Here is a 16,253-nt window from a genome sequence, read left to right on the forward strand (position 1 = left end):
GGGGTCACCACAACATGAAGAACTGTATTAAAGGGTCACGGCATTAGGAAGGTTGAGAACCACTGATTTAAGTGAAGACCTGTGGCTACTGACTCAAACTAAAAGAAATTCATAGAAAAGTCGGAGAGAAATGTGGTCTGAAGCTTAGGTCTGAAATGATGGGTATGCCTTACAGAAGAAGAGGGAAGCAAGAAAGTTGTTAAATAAAATAGAGGGCCACATGGAAATATTTCCACTTGTGGTTTTGATGTTCAAGGCTCCCAATCTCTTGAACATCCACAGCTTATGAAGTGAACACACCAATTCATTGCTGCTTGTCTGCTAGAAATCATTGTTTTCCCCTGTCAAATAATACTGTAATACAAGAATGACTGGATAATCCTGATTTGCTTTTCTTTCCTTCTCCTTTTAATTCTACTCTTTCCCTTCTCTTTCTCTTTTCTTACTAACACTTGCTGTGATTGTTTGCAAGGGCAGGGATCAGGGCATCAGCCTATTGATTTAAGTTGTGAGAGAAGTTATTGTGGCATCTATCAGAGCTAATAATCTGGAGAAATGAGTACCATATGTTGTTCATTCTCTTCCTCAGATTAATAATTGATATGACACAGGCAGATGCAGAAGCAGATGATGATCTGAAATTAATAATATTTGGTTCTGAGCACAGATGCCAGGTTTTGGAAATGTCTCCTTATTGTGTGTCAAAGGCATTGACATTCAGGGGTGCTCAGGGATATGCAGTTCAAAGAAAAGGGCGATCTTTCTTGGAAGTCTTCCAATTTCAAACGGAGGAGGAATCAGTTCTCTAACAAATCCCAAAGGGAAATTTATGTTTATCAATGTGAGGAGCCAGTGCAGCATAACAAAAGACTCGCAAAGGAGAAAGGAAACTGACTCAGAAGAAACAACACCCTTGGCAACAAAATTAGAGTTACTTACGCTTTTTCCAGAAATGCGTCCCTGGACATGTTTTGGGCCAGCAGGTTTGTTGCCAAATTGAAAACCTCATTTGTCCATTCCTGGAAAATGTAAATCACACTTGTATTAGCTTAAATACTGTACAGTCATTAGACACATGTTTAACTAGGCTACTAGGAAGAAAAATTCATTCAATTTGTATGCCTAAGGGGCTTTTTTCTTTTTCTTTTTTTAATTCAAAACCGAAAAAAATGTTCTTTACATGTAAACAAAATTTTTACTGCTTTTAAAAACTCTACTAATAGGAATCTGGTATGTTGCCATTTAATAATAATACTTTTTCCTAGTTTCCTTTCATTATCAACAGATAAAGAGTTATAGAAAAGTTTAAAATATAGACAAATATATTTTCAACACCTATAAATGTAGTCTTCCCACTTTACAATTCAAGCCAAAGCAGCTTCCCAGGGATATTTAAATGCTAATTACGGTTCTAGAAGTTCTTTAAACAAGTTCAGTTGCAATGTCACACAGTATCCAGTACTCTACTGCCCCCAACTTTGTCAGTTCTTCACTTCTTCCTAATCTTAATCCCTACCTCACATCATTCACTGGTGATCTCACTTGGTTTAGAGCAAACTTGCAAATAAAGTTGAAGTTCTATTCTGGATGATAATTTTGAACACACAATTAACATTCCAGTCCAAAAAAGAAAAGTCTCTAAGAGGTGACATAAGATCTAAGTAGCTTAATTACCCAATGTTATTGTTGGCGTGGCTTTCTCTTCAATGAAATCATGTTTTTTAGTTCAATGGTTTTTGTACCTAAGTTTTTTATTTCTACTGTTGTTTCTTGGTCTTTTTTTTTTTTGTCTCCTGACTTAAGAAACTGATAATATGTCATCCTATATAATAAAAGGCTAATATGTAAATCGACCGAACAGAAGAATGACTAGTTGGTATGACACACACTGACCACCAGGGGGCAGACATTCAACCCAGGAGCTGGTAGTCAGTGTGCTCCCACAGCAGGAACGCCGCTCAGCCAGAAGCCAGGCTCACAGCTGGTGAGTACAGCAGCAGTGGCAGAGCCTTTCCCACCTCCTTAGCAGTCGGACATCCCCTGAGGGATCCTGGACTGTTAGAGGATGCAGGCTGGGCTGAGGGACCCTCCCCAGCCACTGCACGAATGTCATGCACCGGGCCTCTAGTCATGTAATAAAGTAACATTTGAGGGGGACTTCAGGAATGGGGGCGGAGAGTGGTGGAATAGGAACAGGGCATTGTAAACAGAGACAATTAGGGGGTGGGGAGAACAGAGGCAAGCAAACAGGGCAGTATTTAGAGGGAATGGGGAATAGTCTAATATAAATTTGAAAAGAAAGGGGGAGTTGCAACAACAAAAAAGTAAAATTGAGGCCAGAGTACAAACAACATTTAATGTCTACTCAGGTATCTGAAGATAATTTAGCAAAAGAATGTAATATCACCAAAGGCTTTTTTTGGTGTGTGTGTGTGTGTGTGTGTGTGTGTGTGTGTGTGTTTTAGGGTGTGAAGTGAGGGGACTACGTGTGTTGGGGAGATTATCTGGCAGCCTTGTCAAAGATGGATTTGAGGCTGAGAAACCAAACAGGGGGAACTTATTTAGGAAGTTTAATAGCCCATGTGAGAAGCACAGTCACTTTGAACTTCATACTGTAGGTGGAGGACTTGGGAAAAACAGAAGAGAACAACTGTGAGTGAAGCCAAATAACTGACCACCAAGCTTGATGTATTCACAGAAAACAATAAAAATAACTTTTTAAAAGCTTTAAAATAAAGCTTCTTCAAAGCAAATCTGAAACTAAGAGTAATAACGACTGGCACTGATTTTTAAAATATGGTTCCGGTTTAATATTTTCTGGGCTAAGGAACAAATTTTAGGTATTTCCAGCTCCCTGGCAACTTTATACATTAGTAAAAATATTTATAATTGATGGCAATGGACTACTTTGTATGCTCAGTGGGGCCAGTCCCACACCAGAAATACGTACAGTGAAGGCATTATAAAGAGTGGGGGAAATTTAACTGGTTCTGATCTTCTGGTTGAAAACTAAGGGTGGGACAAAAGAAGGTTTACACTTGTGAGTACACTAAACACAGAGTTTATTCTTGTATTATTATTTATTTATTATTGTATTTCCCATCGGAATAACTGTAAACCCACTTTTGCTTCACCCCATAATGTGAACAACATTTAACTTTCTAGTAGCCACATTTAAAAAAGAAAAAAAAAAAAAAGCAAAACTAAAAACCCCAACAAAACCAGGGAGACTAATTTTAATAATACATTTTATTTAACCCAATATTTTAAAAAATATTATTAATCATGTGATCAACATAAAATTGCTGATATACTTTACATTGTTTAATGTGCTCAGTCTTTGAAATGAGCTGTGCATTTTGCACTTATCGCTCACCTCAATTGCATTGGCAAGCTTTCAAGTGCTCAATAGCCACACAGGTGGCTGGTGGCTGTGGCTGCCACATGAGCCAGTGCAGGTCTCCTGGATCCTTTGCTCTTTTTATGGATCCTTTATGAAGCCAGCTGTGGGAGAGCTTCATCACCACCTTCACTGCACAGCCACCATTAGCTCATTACGACAGTAAAGCATAATTTATTTCATCGCATTCTCAGAAGGTGACCATCTAAATTTCCAAGTGTGGAATCCCTGCAATCCATTGGCCTCCTGCAATCTTTTGAGATACACAAGAGATCTCATCTAGGCTGAGTCAAAGATTCAGGGCAGCGGGGGAGGGGCGGGGGAAGCAGTGACCAAGAGAACTTTAGAAATAATCCAACTCTTGGTTTGGTGATAGTCACTGGGCTAAATGGTATGTATCCTACTTTGGATTCCCGAGTAGCAGACCCTGAGACAAGGATTTATGAGGAATGGGTTTGTTACAAAGTGTTCCCTGCAACATTATGGGAACATGAGCAGGGCCGGGATGGGAAGAAGGCAGAAGGGTGAGATACCAAGCAAATTCAGGCAGATGGTAAGTTTGGCCTAATTCTTTCCTGGGTAGACCATAGCTTAAAGGTGAGTTTTCTCATCAGGGGCTAGGGACCTGGAGTATGGTGAAACCTGTGCCTGTTATTCTTGGTTAAGGCTGCTGGAGGGGATGGAAATCCCCAGGTATTTCCTGATTTCCTTGAGAGCAGGCAAAAAAGGGGTTCCAGCATCCAGAGGGAACTGCCAACAAAGAGACATGGGTGCTAGTTGCTGGGAGTGAAAGTTCACCGAGGTGTTGTATGTGAGAATGGCAAAGGAATCAGAGGGGATATGGGCAGAGCACTGCTTATTTCTAGACTTTTGAGTGCCATCAGTAGCCAAAACCTTGGGAAAATTGGTTTACATGCATATGTTCCAGAGCAGTGCTTTCCAAACTTTCATGTGCAAACAAATCACTGGGGTCTTGTTGAAATATAAATGCTGATTCAGGACATCTGGGGAGGGTGCAGAGGATTTCCTACAAGCTTCCAAGTGAGGTCTATGCTATAGCATATCACGGAGTAGCAAAATTCTAGAGTCAACTTGCAGCATTGACTGACTGTTAGAAATGTAGGACTTTAGGCTCCACACCAGACCTTCTGACTCAGATTGGCTTTTTTTTTTTGCCATGAAATCCATATATATATATGTATTTTTTTAAATATATTTTATTGTTTTTTTTTACAGAGAGGAAGGGAGAGATAGAGAGTTAGAAACATTGATGAGAGAAAAACATCGATCAGCTGCCTCCTGCACACCCTGTACTGGGGATGTGCCCGCAACCAAGGTACATGCCCTTGACCAGAATCGAACCTGGGACCTTTCAGTCCACAGGCCAAGGCTCTATCCACTGAGCCAAACCAGCTAGGGCAAATCCTTATATTTTTATGTGTATTAAAGTTTGAGCAAACTGCTGGGCCAGGGACAACATTTTGAATAACAATGTGTCCCAGGACCTGGTCTAGGAAGCATTGTTCTAAGCTTTGTCTACTCATTTTGCAGGCAAATAAAGAAATTACTTTGGTTATTAGTTTTAGAATAACCCAAAGCCCTCAGGGCTGCATTAAGCACAACGTGGCTAAGGAGATGCAGCCAGAGCAGCTTAAAGGAGTCTCTGTTCATCTTGAAATGATGATGTGCTTTCCTGAAGTGTAGACAGAACTGACCCTGGCGGGGCCCCCATCAGTCCAGTGGTTAGTTTGGCAGCTTCTTATTTAATTGGGAGGACTTGTTTTCTACCTGCAGAGACTTAGTTTTGATGATTTGACACCAAACTTGGTTCAGCCCCTGCTATTTAAACCCTTGAAGTGCCTTAAGTGATATTTCCTGCCTTATGGTCCATCTCTTCTCATAAAACGGATAACAGAGACACAAACTAGAGAAAACTAAAAATGAACTTGCATGGAGTTTCACCTGGAGTTGAAACGGGCATGTTTGTATATTACATGTGAGATTATTTCTGCAATTCCTGCGCCGCCCCCCACCCCCACCCGCTTCCACCCTCCCAGTGCTGGTGCCATCAATGAGCTGTCAGTCTCTTCACCTTAAGAGAGATCAGGTTTCCCTACTATGTCACAAAGTTAATGTACATTTATTTCTAAAGCTATTTAAATTCTGTCATGCTTGGCACAGGAAATATGTGTTTGCTTAATACTACTAACAATTATTTCACAATTCTCTATTACCCTCCTAGGTATTGTTGGAGAATTTGCTCCGCACTGAGCTAAGTTCTTTGCATCCAAGATCGTAATTAATTCTTACAACAATTCTCTAGGAGGTAGGTACTGTTCTTAGCCTCATTTTACCGATGAGGGTTCAGGTTCATAGCACTTCTAAAATGTATGTCCTCAGAGGTAATAAAAGTCACGGTTTGGGATTAGATCACTTGTTTCATGGTTTCCAAAATTTATGCTCTTAGATACTGTGCTCTCATTCATTTTGTCCTGGAGAATTTTAGGGTGGCTGATACATATAATTCAATAAGATAAAAAGATAAGTAAATCCACTTAATTGTTTTCTAAATGCTAAAACACTGATTGAGCATTTACTATAGGCTAAATCATTTTTAAAATAATGAACTAAGCATTTTTAAATAATGAGCTCATTTAATCCTCACAACCACCCTCTGAGATATAGTCTATTACCACCCAGTTTTACAAATGGTAGAGGAGAAATGTCAGGGGAGATGATAAGATGGACAGAGGGGGCCTTGTAAAGAGAGATTTAAATGCAGGTTTTGTAAAGACAGATTCAATTATAACACATTTCACACTTCCCCCAGATCCAAATACTCATCATGCAGCAGTTCAACACTTCCTAGTTCTGAGAACAGACCTTTCTCCATTGGCAATTCACACTCTTAACTTTGTCCTAACTTATGACTGTAAGTGGTACACAAATGAAGACAGGGTCTTCTGGAAGAAATACCATTCTTACAGATCTTTCCGTTTCCCATTGTGCTGGTTCACATTATCTTTAATATTTTAATATATTGACTTTATCTTTCCCTTTTTTCAGCGTTACATACATCTGGTATGCATAAAAATACGGAAAGTAGTGTAACAAACAGACCTAAGTTTAACAAATGTCAACGTTTTGCCATATTTGTTTTCAGACTTTTAAAAATATATATGTACAAGAGATATTGTGGTGCAGATTAATTCTATGCTGTGGTTCTCTCTGACTCCATTCTTTTCCCTCTCCCCAGAAGCAAGCTCTCTTTTGAAAGGTAGATATCAATACCATCTATTTTCATATAGAATTATGAGGAGAACGGCATATAGATCAGAGTTCAGCAACCTAAGGGCTAAATCCAGTCTGCTGCCTGTTTTCATGAATAAAGTTTTATTGGGACACCAACATGCTCATTCATGTATGTGCTGTCTATGGCTGCTTTCATGCTACAATGGCAGAGTTGAGTAGCAGCAACAGAGACTCCAGAAATGCCAAATATTTACTATCTGGCCTTTTACAGAAAAAGTTTGCTACTCATTGGTATGGGAACGTGTATGTTTAAAATACTACATAAATTATACCATGTGTATGTACTAGTATCCTTTGGCTAATGGATACTTGCAACCAACATGATGTCTTTAAACTGCATCCTTGCTTCTGCAGGTGGATCTATTTAATAAATTTTAATTACTACACTATCCCACTGTAGCAATGTATAATTTATTAATCTATATTTTTATTGATTAACATTTCTTGTCTTTTTCTTCAGAAATGTTTCTTTGCAGAAACATACTTCCTGTAGCCTTAGGTCACATCTAAGAGATTCTCTAGGATGAATATCCTGATGAATTCTTAGAATCCATGCATCTTCCTAGTAACAGATGCTGCTACTTGCTCACCAAAGCAGCCAGGGAACTGTGCTTTCTTACTATTGGCAGTGAGCTTTTATTTTCCCATGCTCTCCAAAACTTGCTATTATCTGACTTCCAGAAAACTTTTGCAGAGGTCTCAATTGGCATCTCTAGTTTACCAGCATGGTTGAGCATCATTTTATATATGTTGGGGCTGTTCCACTTCTTCTGTAAATTTTCTGTTCACATTCTTTTAAAAAATATGTATATTTTTATTGATTTTAGAGAGGAAGAGAGGGAGGAGGGAGAGAGAGAGAGAGACATCAATGATGTGAATCATTGATCAGCTGCCTTCTGCATGCCCCCTACTGGGGATGGAGCCCACAACCAGGGCATGTGCCCTGACCAGGAATGGAACCATAACCTCCTGGTTCATAAGTCGACGCTCAACCCCTGAGCCACACTAACTAGGCTCTGTTTACATTCTTGACATTTTTTTTATTTTAGGTATTGTGCTCATTGTCTTTAAAAGGGGAGGGTTTTTGTTTGTTTGTTTGAGGGTTGAGCTCAAACACAGGTCAGTGGTATCAGTCCTAGTGATATAAAAGTGCCACACCAGGCTGTGCATTGTAAAAGGCACCCATGGCATCTTGGCATCAAGGAGTCTGGGCCATGGCGTGACCGATAGCAAGCATGTGGAGTTACAGAGAAAAGACAGAGTGTGACCTCTGCTCTCAAAATCATGCATTCATTCAGAGGAGTCTTTGAGGAAACAAAACGTTCTAAAAGGAATACTGAATCTCTCTCTGTCTCCCTCTATCTCTCTATACATGTGTAAATAGTTATAATTGAACCATATCCTATCTAATAAAAGGGTAATATGCAAATTGACCATCACTCCAACACACAAGATGGCTGCCCCCATGTGGTCAAAGATGGCCACCGCCATGTGAACACAAGATGGCCTGCAGGGGAAGGCAGCTGGGGGGGGACCCAGGCCTGCAGGGGAGGGCAGTTGGGGGCAACCAGGCCTGAAGGGGAGAACAGTTAGGGGCGACCAGGCTGGCAGGGGAGGGCAGTTAGGGGCAATCTGGTTGGCAGGGGAGGGCAGTTAGGGGTGACCAGGCCTGCAGGGGAGGGCAGTTGGGGACAACCAGGCCTGCAGGGGAGGGCAGTAGGGGGGGGGCAGGCATGCAGGGAAGGGCAGTTGGCAACCAGGCCTGCAGGGGAGAGCCATTAGGGGTGACCAGGCCTGTAGAGGAGGGCAGTTGGGGGCGACCAGGCTGGTAGGGGATGGCAGTTAGGGGCAACCGGGCTGGCAAGGGAGGGAAGTTAGGGGTGACCAGGCCGGCAGGGGAGTGCAGTTAGGGGCAATTGGGCCAGCAAGGGAGCAGTTAGGAGTCAATCAGGCTGGCAGGGGTGTGGTTAGGGGTGATCAGGCTGGCAGGCAGAAGCTGTTAGGGGCAATCAGGCAGGCAGGCAGGTGAGTGGTTGGGAGCCAGCAGTCCTGGATTGTGAGGGGGATCCCAGATTGGAGAGGGTGCAGGCTGGGCTGAGGGACACGGCTCCCCTGCCATGCACGAATTTCATGCATTGAGCTTCTACTATTTATATAAATAATGATGAGTCAACTGTTACCCAAATGAAGTAAAAAGAGTGGCAAATGATCATCTAAAAGCAGGTTATTTCCAAAGTGCCTTATTAGGAAGCCTCAATTTATTGTGCTTAATTAATTTTTAACAGGTTCCTGGAATAAATCAGAATTTAAAACAAGTTATTTTAATATCTGAGACATATGTTGCTCCTAGCAATGAATCATTGTCTAATTTATTTTTTATTTATCTGTAAATCTCTATTGCTGTCTCTGGTAATGGTGTTGCTTCCATGATGTCTACTCTAAATGGGTAGCCATTTGGGAATGGAGTAGGAAAAACACTGCGGCTCATTCCGAGTTGCAGTGCCCGGCTGAGCACATTTCTCTCACCTACTGGCAAGCATCAGAATTCATCTTGCCCAGCATTCATCTTCATCGCACAGTAAAGCATTTTTTCATGGTGAAAGAGAAAGATGTTCTGCTTTGGCTAAGTTTTCATGATGAGAGGTTATCAGCTACATCATTGTGAGTCTCAGGTGTATTTTGAGCATCAGCTGAGGAGACACCCTTCTCTCCCTACAGCTAGTTTGCTGAGTAGCTGCTCATTTGTACATCCGAGAAATTGCAAATTCAGTGCCCACATATGAAACCCCAAAGGTTCATTTCTGTGGCTTTCATGTCAATCTGCTATATTCTTGAAATGGTTCTTTCCAAAAGCCTCGTGTCACTTTTGTGAAAACACTTGCTATGATGTCTTCTGAGACTAGCAGTGCCAATGCTAATTATTACTTTGGCGGAATCTGCCACAGTGCTGTGTACTATAGAAAATAAGTGCATGTACGCAGGCTCTGCAATTATAATTATTACCATTGTTTGTTTGTTTTTAATGAATTCTATTTGAAGAGATCAGATGAAAAAAAAGATTTTAAAAGAAATAAAACCAGTTAATTTCTTTAGTAAGATATATGTAAAGTGGCAAATAAGGAGCAATCACAATTTCTTGGGAGTTAAATGGTGCTGCTTATTCATTAAATAAAATGTGCCTGAAAGCCGAAACCAGTTTGGCTCGGTGGATAGAGCGTCAGCCTGTGGACTGAGAGGTCCCGGGTTCGATTCCGGTCAAGGGCATGTGCCTGGGTTGCGGGCACATCCCCAGTGGGAAATGTGCAGGAGGCAGCTGATCGATGTTTCTCTATCATCGATGTTTCTAACTCTCTATCTCTCTCCCTTCCTCTGTGTAAAAAATCAATAAAATATATTTTAAAAAAATGTGCCTGAAAAATTAAAACTGTATTCCTTGAAAATTAATTAGTAAACTACATATAGGTACTTCTTCAGTAACTTATAACTTAACATATGGAATTTTGCTAAAATATATTTTTTTCTCATTTGTAAATCCTTTTGTTTTAAATTACATTTAATAATGCCTCCTACGATTACTTTAAACCTTTTTGCAAGCTATATTCTTCCCATTCAAATGAAGGGGCCCTTTGGCTCTTGGTAAGTGAATATCGATACTGTTAGTCCTTCCTCGACTATGACAACTATTCCTTGCTTTGGCTCTGATTACCTCGATTTGGCAATGCTTGCTGCCTATGGAGGCTACAGAAGAGGGACTCTTAAAAACAATTTGTGCCCAGGCAGCATGGCTCAGTGGTTGAGCATCGACCTATGAACCAGAGGTCATGGTTTCACATGCTAGGGTTGTGGGCTCAATCCTCAGTATGGGGCTTATAGGAGGCAGCCGATCAATCTCTCATCATTGATGCTTCTATCTCTCTCCCTCTCATTTCCCCTCTGAAATCAATAAAAAAAATATTTTTACAAAAGCCACAATTCGTGCTTGTCTTCTACTTTAAAATTAAAATACTGGTATCAGTTAATTTAATGCTTCTGACTGACCCTTGTATTGATGCTTTTGCTACTTTGTTTAAAAACATACTTTATTGGATGTCAGAATCCCACTCTGCCACTCCCTAGATGTGGGACTCACTGCTAAGTACTAGCTAATATTCATTTCTCCTCTCCTAACAGAAACCTGACATTATTTAGTCTAGTGATATATCTAAGTGAAAAATACATTTTCAACTTCCCAAGTAGCTGGGGTGTGACACCTGGTAAATTATATATTAGCAGGAGTCTGCTGCAAGGCTCTGGGAAAACGTGGTTTCCTGATGCGGGTGCTCATTTCTTGTTGTTGGGAACACAGATGGAATAAGGGGAGCTGCAGACGCATCCTGATCTGAGAGCAAAAGGCCATGCCAATCACAGGGTCTGAGCCTGTTATCCTTGAGCCACTGACTCAATGCCACCCACCCACCTTCAGGCTTCCTGCTGCATGAAGAAATAAATGCAAACAAATAGAAAATCCTCCATTTCGTGATTAGTCTAAGCCACTATTTGGTTTAATTTTCTCTTATGGAAGGCCAAATGTAACCCCTGCCTGGTAGAATCATCTTGGACAAGCTTTTCCTTTTTTTTTTTTAATAACCTGTCCAAAATTCATTTGTTTTATAAATTAAAGCTAATAACAGTATTTAGTTCATAGAGCTGTTGTGAGAATTAAGGGAGGTAATTCATGTTAAATACTTTGACTAGTGGCAGCCACAATAAATTCTTGGTAAATGGTAGCCATCTAAAAATATATGATTTATCAAAGAAGTACACACATAGTTTTTAAAACATTGTCCCAAGGAGTTATAACAAAAGTCTATGATTGCTTATGGCAGCTTACCCTAGTTCTGCTTCTTAAAACATTTTTTAAATGTTTTTTTTATTGATTTCTGAGAAGAAGGGAGAGGGAGAGAGAGACAAAAATATCAATGATGAAAGAGAATCATTTCATCGGCTGCCTCCTGCACACTCTCTATTGGGGATGGAGCCTGCAATCCAGGCATGTGCCCTGACCTGGAATTGAACCGTGACCTCCTGGTTCGTAGGTCAGTGCTCAACCACTGAACCACATTGGTGGGGCTAGTTTGCTTCTTGACAACTATGTTCAGCATTTCTATTCTTAAATTTCTGGGAGTACTTCCATATTTCTCAAGAATATATTTGTACTGTTTTCTTCGTTTAACTACTGCTAACCAGCTCTGACTGATGAGGCTTTAAAACTTTTATCCCATCTCCTATCGCCCTCCGTCCTTCCCCCTGATAGAATTGTATCACCCTTATTCTTTTCCTGGTCACTTCTACAACCTCAGGCAACACACTTAGACCATTTCTTCATCCACCAATAAAAGATAGTCTCCCGTGGCTTCTCTATTTGTGAGAGGAGGACATTTACCCACCAATCCTTTTACCTCCAACTCTTGTTACCTTAATTTTACTTCTTAAACTTTCAAAGTTGAAATGTTTTTATCTTGTCCAGTATCTACAGTTGACTTCAAATATTTGCATGTAAATTGACTTTAAAATTTTAAAACCGAGAAAATAAAAATACACATGATTACAAAAGTGCAAATACAATTCCCTGCAGAGCTATGATGATCGTACTTGCTACCGTTTCAACACCATGAACCACATTGCTTTCAAAAGGGAACTATCCTAATACCAAATAATATCTATCTTTTTTTGGCTGCTCCCCTAGTTGAAAATCCTGCATCCTCTAGTATGGCTTATATTTAGATAATGCATTTCCTATATATTTATCCCTCCTTCTACCTTGGTTTTCTTTTTTTTTTTTTTTTTTTTGCGGGGGGGGGGGGAGGGCAAGGGGAGAAATAAGACCTTTCCTCGTTTATCTCATCTCTTCAAGCTTCCTATTCACAATGCCTGAACCAACTGCACTTCTATACTTGCTATTTCAACTTTAAGACCTCCTTTTAGCTTTCACATATTTTCTTCTATTATGTCCTTCATATTTTCCTCTCATGTTTATCCTTTTCATTGGCTACTGCACTCTATAGAGTGACTATGCATGTATCTCTTACCTTTTCTCTCTTATTGCCACTGTTTGCCCATTACTTTTTGGTTGTTTGCTGCCTTCGTTGTTGTTGTATGGTTCCACATTCTGGGAGATTCACTTCATACTCTCTTACAACAGTTCTGAAGAATTTGTATTTTCATTTTATTATCTTATTTTTTATTTCCGAGAAAACTTAATTATTGTTGTTACTTTTTTTTCATAGCATCCTGTCCTTATCTCCTAGATATAATATATTCGAAAATCTCTCTGAAGATACTTCTTTTAAAAAAAAATGATTTGCTCCTTGAATTATCTCTTTATCTTATATTACCATTTCACTGTTTGCTTATCTTGGCCTCCTTATCATTCAATGCTGTAGTCTTTGTCAATAGCCTGTGGATAGTGTTTTTAGTTCACATTTTAGATTGGGACAGTGAAGGGCTGACAGGGAGCTCTGAGTCTGTAAGTGGAATTTACTGGTTTGCAGACTTCTGTTTAGGGTAAGCATGTGGGTGCCAGCTGCTATGGTGTGGTATTTTGCTAGAATGAGAAAAGCTTTACTCTGGGTCCTTAACGCCAATGCTTGCTATCATAATTCTTTTCAAATAATTTGTTCCATTCCGCAAATGGCAAACCCTCACCCTTTTGACCTGAGAAGTTTGGTTATCAATTGCTCTACATGCAGAGCAGGGAGAGGGAGTAGAGTGTCTGACAGTTTTGTGCTTATCCCTTTAACTGACATAGACTTAACCTTTAGTACTTACTCCACAATCTGCTGGAGCCTCTGTCAGTTGCTTCTGAGCAGGCCAGTGATTTCCTTGGCTATAGCCCTATGCCTGGGTTGGACTGTGGTTTTCTTCACTTCATCAGTCATTCCCCTTGCACCATTTCTTCTTCTGAAAACTTACTGAAATATATCATCTCCTAGTGACCCATCTCATTGTCTTCATCATTGGGTATTTATGTTTCTTTACCATCTTTTTCATAGCGTCTCAAGAGAGATAAGAAGTCACACCTGTGTGCATTCTGCTATGTTGGTCAAATACTATTTTTAATTTTATATCCAAACCAAATTTCTGATTTTCCCTCCCTAAGTAGCCCTCCATCTAAAAAAAATGCAATTCCAAATAGCCCTGAGATCATCCTTAGCAGCCTCTTTCTCTCATGGCATATATCTCACCTATAGCAATTTTTTTTTTTTTTGCTTAAATTCAAAATATCTCCAGAATCAACCATTTCTCACTACCTCTACCCCAAGCATTTTTATCTGTGTATTTCTGTTTCTGCACCTCCTTTTATGGCTTTTAAAGTTGCAGCCAGGGTAATCCTACTACAATATCACACCGAATCAACCCCTTGCTCAAAATGATGCAATAGTTACGCATGTCAGTGGGAGTAAAGCCAATTTTTTATAGTGGTCATTTATCACTACTTGGGTGACTCATCACTCCTTCTCCAACCTCTCTGACTCATGGCTCCCTTCCAGCCATACTGGACATAAGCTGGACGGCATGGGATTTCATCATGCAGCTCAAAATGATGTGTAACTTACAATTTATCAGTGTTTATTTATGTAATTTTCCATTTGGTACTTTGAAATGTGGTTGACTTCAGGTGACTGAAACTTTGGAAAACAAAACCGTGGACAAGGGGGGACTACTGTATACTATTTAGCAAAGAGAATAAACAAACTACACCAAAATGCAAAATACAAAAGAATGTTATATATATATATATATATATATATATATATATATATATGTATATATATGTATATATATATATGTATATATATAATATACATGTATATATGTATAATATGTATAATATATGTATATATATATATATATATATATATATATATATATATAAAATGTTGAGTAATAGATGTCAGACTAAAAGGAAAACATATTGTAGGATTCCCATTTATAGAACACTGAAAAAAAGGTAAAACTAACCCATAAATGTGGAGGTCAAAATAGGCATGTGATAGTAGGATAGACTCCTGGTGTGTTGGTGATGCTCTGTTTTGACATGGGTGCTGTGTAAGCCCATATCAACTTGATGGATCTGTGCACTTTTCTGTGTATATTATATTTCAATCAAAAGTGTTAAAACATCCAGCTGAGTTCCTGCTAGCAGCATGGCAAACCTAGACAAATGAAGTTGTTTATTTTTCTTTTCCAATTTATAAATGCTTAAGAGAATTTAGTGTAGAATTAAGGACTGAAAGCAATGGCATCTGTCAATCCTTTGGCAGAGAAGTGAACACAAAATTTCCCCTGCAGGCCTCTGCCATTAGGCATCTCAGTCTTAGCCTACTGGATCTCGCTGTTTCAATCTGCTGCATTTTAACACACCTGAGCAGCATCTGGGTTGAAATTTGCCAAACCGGGCAAGTGGTTCCGCAATGTTTCCACCCAGGGAGCTTGTTAGAGTGTTGAAGTATTTAGGACTGAATAGCAGAGCCAGAATGGCAAGTCCTGTCTCTAAAAGTGATAGGCCAGCTCAGTAATATAATGCATTGAACAAGGATTGAGGACAGGGCCTGAGGGGCTGGTTGAGGGGATGAGCTTCCAGGGACCCAGCCATGGACCTGAATCCAGGGGAAGATATGCTGAAAATCATTTTAGTTTTCCAAAACTAAACAAGGAAGACTTCACTTTTGCTGCCTTTGAGACTGGTATTCCGTTTCGCTCATTATAAGACAAAGTTCATTCCTTGCTGAGATACTCCAGATGAAGAAGTTTCCCATCTGTTACTCAGGCTCCCTCAGACCTGAAGGTAAACTCTGGCATATGACAATCCTGTGAAGCCCTGCCCTGGTTCAGAGCAATCTGTTTTCCAACCCACACCATGACTGCAGGGAGCAATGTACACAAGTAGAAGTCTCTTTCTATGTAGTCCCCAACCTCAAAGAAAAACGGAACAACTGGAAACAGAGGTTAGAATTGGCAGGAAGAAAATAATTTATCTTCAGATTCCTTGACAAATGGATACATTGAATTGATCTGTTAAATCTGTTAACTTGCTCAAAATGGCATTATTTTTTGGGTCGATGTAAAGGCTCTGTCTTTTGTAGTCCATGTTAATCTTACCAGATAGATCTTTAAAGAAATTCACCAACTGGTGCTGAAAAAAGCTTGAGAATTCAGTCCTTACTCTCAGCTACTTACTGACTCTGTCTCTCCTTTGTCACTGAGAAAATAGAGGTAATCAGAAACTTGTACAACTCCCTCCACCGCATATACCACTCATGGGCATCTCTACTGATGTACTCTACTCTTTCTCCTCTTCTAGATGAAATGCCCTTGCTCTTGTCTGAGCTCGGACCATCTGTTTGTGAATTATGACAGGGTCATAGTTTCATTAAGGACCATATAGTTAACATTTTAGGCTTTGTGTGTTATATGATCTATATAATAACTTCTCAACTATGTCTAGTGAAAGTAGCCATGGACAATATGTAAATAAATGAGTGTGGTGTTCCAATAAAAC

The 16,253-nt window shown here is 39.8% G+C and overlaps 1 protein-coding gene across 2 annotated transcripts in view; it reads right to left on the reverse strand.

Moving 5' to 3' along the window:
* PLCB1 (phospholipase C beta 1) overlaps positions 1 to 16,253 on the reverse strand; it is a 624,828-nt gene that overhangs the window by 186,399 nt on the left and 422,176 nt on the right. For both annotated transcript variants that reach the window (XM_081097387.1, XM_081097386.1), the window contains exon 5: positions 940 to 1,019. In XM_081097387.1, the coding sequence (XP_080953513.1) occupies positions 940 to 1,019 (80 nt within the window). The remainder of the gene's footprint in view (positions 1 to 939; positions 1,020 to 16,253) is intronic.

This window comes from Myotis nattereri, assembly GCF_964212035.1.
Source record: "Myotis nattereri genome assembly, chromosome: 8".
In the NCBI taxonomy this organism is placed as follows: domain Eukaryota; kingdom Metazoa; phylum Chordata; class Mammalia; order Chiroptera; family Vespertilionidae; genus Myotis; species Myotis nattereri.